Here is a 5,180-nt window from a genome sequence, read left to right as displayed (position 1 = left end):
TAGAGGAGGAGAATATAGAGAGAACCAAAATACTTTTCATTCAATTTTGACTCCTCCAATATTAAAAAGATGTAGAAAAAAGGTATGCATTTAAAATATTATTATGTTCAACTAAAATATTGTTAAGGATTGTCGTAAACTTAGCTCAATTGTTAAGGATAATACATAATATATGCAAGATTTGGGGTTCGAACCTAGGACACCAAAAAAAGAATATTGTTAAGGATTATGGACTCATAAGGACAATGCTTATTTTGAACTTATGCAAACAATGAGCTTTTTTGTATTATTTATAAGTTTGTAAAAAAAAAAGAAGTTACGAAGATACAATTTTCGTTAATGACAACTTATAAATTAACATAAAATCTTATTTATTTACTTAAGCTATTTCTCATAAGCTCAAAAATAAGTCAATCCAAACGGACCCTATATCCTTAGATGTAACGCAGATCATCAAAACAAATGTAACAAAAAAAAAAAAGATATGAAGGCATAAAATCATATTAATTCTCCATCTCCTGTGAGCCATAAAATGAGAGTGATTTTCCCCTCCCTCCCCTTTTATCCTCTCATCTCAACCAACCAAAGAGAACACCTAATTAAAATCACACCCTTCCTGGTTCTTCTTAACACCGCATAAGCCCTTTTAAACATTCGACTCAATAACACCAGAAAAGGTTTGAGTTTTTACAAAGGAAACTAAACAAATGATATACCAGTCAGAATGGAAAAGAAAACAGCAAGAAGTAATGTGGCACTGGAGTAAAATTAACAAGAGAGCTCATGCCATGATCTTGGCAGACCTAACATAAAGACTGTCAACCACTTTCCCAACATTGGAAATGGTCTCTAAAGTTGCAGGGTATATTGCATCAGTCTTGGGATCATCGAATATAACGAGGCATCCGGCACCTTGATCCAATGTCCCAGCAAACTTCTTGTCCAAAATCATCTGAGACATCTTCCGCTCAACGTGAACAATTGGAAGCTCGATAAGCTCAGCAATATGTGCAATCTCAACTCTTGAGAATGGCTCAATCAACCTACAAAGATTCTGCTCCAGAAGGGTATCATACAGGGATGAAATGTGTCTGTGAACAATTGGGTCTTCCCCCAACTGTGCCTTGTAGTCCTGCAAAGCAGTTTCAAAAAACTTAAGGGATCGCTTAGAATAAGCATCAGCAACAGCTTTCATCGCATCCAAGTCAGGCCCAACATATTGCAATCCTGCCTTAGAAGAAATAATTCCACCCACGTCATCAGCTTGATTCACCATGATCTTACACAACAACATATATTTCAGGCTGAAAATAGCCTTAGGGTCTTCAAGAGCATTGAAAGACTCAAAGGCTTCAAAGAAATAGCTGTATGCAGTTTTGTAGTCCTTCTCCTCAGCATGAAGTATTCCACTCTGAAGATCTATGGCCCCTTGTTGAGCAGGAGGCACATAAATAGCATTTGCAGCTGTTCTAGCAGCCGTGAGGGCAGCTTTTGCCTTTGGAAGGTTTCTTAATGAGAAGTGCAGTTTGCTTTCGAGCAAGTCAATGTCTACAAGAAGAAGTTTGTCATCTAATCTCCTAACCTCTTTGACCAACCCAGAAAGAAGAGTCAAAGCTTCTGAATACTCCTTAGTTTCCATCAAAAGCGCTGCAAGTCTTGCCTCAATTCGTTGCCTCAGAAAAGTACGCTTTTCAGCACGAGTCCACTGCACCATTTCTTTACACAGTGAAATCTGTAGATCAGATGTCCCTGGTATTTTAGCAACTGAGTCAATTATTCCCCTTACAATCTTTGCAGTTTTTGCCTTAGGAATCAAGGAGAAAAAGGGCCTCAATGAAGTGAGAAGGCTGCGCAGATCCTCTCCCCTGTTCTCTTGCCTGAGAAGGTCAGTAAGATTTGTGATGGCCTGCTCTTTCATACGCAGAGCTTCTGGTGAAGAAGATGGATCATCAAGTACACGATAAAGAATGGATATCGCATCAGAAGGGTCTTTAGCCTCCAATGCCTGAGCAATTGAATCCGTTGTGGCAGGAAGATAAGATGTAGACATGGCTTCTGCAAAAAAAATAGTAAATGAGGACAAATATTAAAACTAGCAGCTTCTACATTACAAGCAATAGCTTTATGAGTGCAAATTATCCCTTAAAATTGAATGCTAAAAAATGAATCATTCAAAGAGATACTGCTTTCTGGAGAAAGGGAGAAAATTGGTTACACAAAAATGTAAGATGAGGCCAACTGAATGGGTTTTACATTGTTATATCCTCATATGGGTTAGACAGGCAGAATGTGCAAATCTCAAAAACTAAAACTAGTATTGTGGTGGACAAAATTTCCCATCCCCTATTGTTATTCGAATTGGTCACAGTAAGTACTAATTATATACAACAACAACAACGCCTTATCCCACTAAGTGGGGTCGGCTACATGGATCAAATGCCGCCATAATGTTCTATCAAAGACCATATTTGGATCCAACTCATTGACCTCTAAATCTTTTCTAATGGTTTCTCTAATAGTTTTCTTAGGTCTTCCTCTACCTCTTTTAACCTGACTCTCCTCCATTTGATCTACTCTTCTTACCACGGCGTCTACGGGTCTTCTCTCTACATGTCCAAACCATCTAAGCCTATTTTCTACCAACTTTTCTACTATAGGTGCTACCCCCACTCTCTCTCTAATGATGTCATTCCTAATCCTATCATGTCTAGTCTTACCACTCATCCAACGCAACATCCTCATCTCCGCTACGCTTACTTTACTCTCGTGTTGGCTCTTAACCGCCCAACACTCCGTACCATACAACATTGCCGGTCTGACTGCTGTCCGATAGAACTTTCCTTTCAGCTTAAGTGGTACTTTCTTATCGCACAAAACACCTGAGGCTCTTCTCCATTTCAACCACCCAGCTTGAATACGATGATGTACATCAGCTTCTATTTCTCCGTCATTTTGTACTATGGACCCAAGATATCTAAACCGTGTAACTTGGGGTATGATATGATCTCCAACTTTCACCTCTAAGGTAGACCCACTTCTCCTTTTACTGAAGTTACATTCCATATATTCCGTCTTGTTTCTACTCAGGCGGAAACCGTACGCTTCTAAGGCTTGCCTCCAAGTCTCTAGCCTCCCGTTTAACTCCTCCCTCGACTCACCAAGCAAGACTACATCATCTGCAAAAAGCATACATCTCGGTGCTAACTCTTGGATGTGTTCCGTTAGTACATCCAAAACTAAAGTAAAAAGATAAGGACTTAGGGTTGACCCTTGGTGAAGTCCTATTGTTATGGGAAAATCTCCGGTATCCCCATCCTGCGTCCTCACACTAGTCGAAGCCCCCTCATACATATCCTGGATAGCTCTAATATAGGCAATCCTCACCCCTTTCTTCTCCAGGGCTTTCCACAAAATCTCTCTAGGTACTCTATCATACGCCTTCTCCAAATCAATGAAAACTAAGTGCAAGTCTTTTTTATCCGTCCGATATCGCTCCATCACGCGTCGAAGTAAGTAGATCGCTTCCATAGTCGACCTCCCAGGCATAAAACCAAATTGGTTATCCGTAACGTGAGTCTCTTTTCTTAGTCTTCGCTCAATTACCCTTTCCCATAACTTCATGGTATGACTCATTAGCTTAATTCCCCTATAATTCGCGCAATCTTGTATATCCCCCTTGTTCTTATAGATCGGAATTAAGGTGCTTCTTCTCCACTCGTCCGGCATTTTCTTCGTCCTCATAATCTCGTTGAAAAGTTTTGTGAGCCACCCAATTCCTCTATCGCCAAGACTTTTCCACACTTTGATGGGTATGTTGTCCGGCCCAACTGCCTTGCCATTACTCATCCTTTTCAACGCAGTAAGTACTAATTATATATATATATAATTTTAGTCACTGTTTTCAATATCGCAATGTGTATAACATTGGTAACGACTGATGAAATTCCCCAAAAGAGCTTTCATGGCATGGCACTGCAAGTGACATGGCAGCTGTCAATGCAAGACAACATGGCCAGTTTTGAAATACAACAAATAATATAAATTTTATTAAATGCATCATAGAAAAGCAGAGGGATATTCATACATCATGAAAAAGCATCACAGAACAAAAATATGTTTCCTTTGAAACTAAAAACTGACAATTGAAGAATTCACTCTTGTGGAATGTTTAAGCACTGCTAGTCTTTGGAATAGTCAGTTTTGATTTTAAAAGAAAAAGGATTATCAATGCATCGGTTTATCCCCCCAAAATACAGTGTAGTTGGAATTTCGAGAGTTAATTCTCCGGTGTTTTTTTTTTTCTTGAACTGGTGTTCATGTTCTTTTCAACAAAGTCACAGGTTAACTAGCCGAACATGATAAAAATGTGAATAGTTAAAATATGCAAAAGCACATCATTTTTGTTCTACAATCTACAGACACCAAGGCATAATAATAAAATGGAAATCTTAGTGTCACCAAACCGAAGCTGCAACACCATTCTACCAATGGAAGCAGACATTGTTGAATTGTGTGTGGTGTGTGTGAGTACTCCTCTCAGTCTAATGCTAGTAAGAACGTGTCTCAATGTTTCGCATTCCATCTAATCTAAGTCCCAAACCACACCTATTTTCACTAAAACAGAAAAGGCGAAAACCGCCTAAGAAGAAAATAGTTATAAAAGAAGATCAAGATCAACCATTGTCTAATAAACCTAATCAAAATTAATTAATCCTTTTACTTCAGTTTTTATAAAAAGATAACTATGTAAGGCATGGTTTCGTTTAAGTTTGAAATAGAAGTTCCAATGAAGGGATCCTTGTATTCCATAACACAGCTTCAATACTATGCAACATGAACCGATAAAAACAAGTTTCTGTTTCAGAAAATGTTCAAAAATTTGAATATAGATCCAATAATATTGATTTTAATAATTGACTGAAGACCCTAAAAATTTAACCCTAACAGATTTTGTGTGAAATCAGAAGAAAAGATCCAATATTAAGCTACAATTACTATATGAATAGATAAACGAACAAGATTGATTTGTTCGAGGTTGTTAGCGACGTTGTGAATCGCGGTGCAGAGTGAAGGAAATTAAAAAACAAATAAAAAAAACCTGGAAATTTGAGTTCAGTTCGACTCCCGTTTAGGGCGAAGCAGCAGTGAACGGTGGACTTCTTCGAAAGGAATTGGGTTGT

At 38.3% G+C, this 5,180-nt stretch overlaps 1 protein-coding gene across 1 annotated transcript; it reads right to left on the bottom strand.

The window, feature by feature from the left end:
- Positions 1–485: 485 nt before the first annotated feature.
- On the bottom strand, positions 486–5,180 carry LOC146942651 (26S proteasome non-ATPase regulatory subunit 11 homolog). The gene is made up of 2 exons (XM_085756710.1): positions 5,099–5,180; positions 486–2,055 (listed from the first exon to the last, which is right to left on the bottom strand). The coding sequence occupies exon 2, from the start codon at positions 2,048–2,050 to the stop codon at positions 782–784; it is 1,269 nt and encodes a 422-aa protein (XP_085612836.1). The 5' UTR covers positions 2,051–2,055; positions 5,099–5,180; the 3' UTR covers positions 486–781.

This window comes from Medicago sativa, chromosome 3 (assembly GCF_051527215.1).
Source record: "Medicago sativa cultivar Bolivia chromosome 3, Bolivia_mono, whole genome shotgun sequence".
Lineage (NCBI taxonomy): Eukaryota > Viridiplantae > Streptophyta > Magnoliopsida > Fabales > Fabaceae > Medicago > Medicago sativa.
The sequence above is the reverse complement of the archived record's forward strand: the minus strand, read 5'-3'. Positions and strand labels throughout refer to the sequence as shown.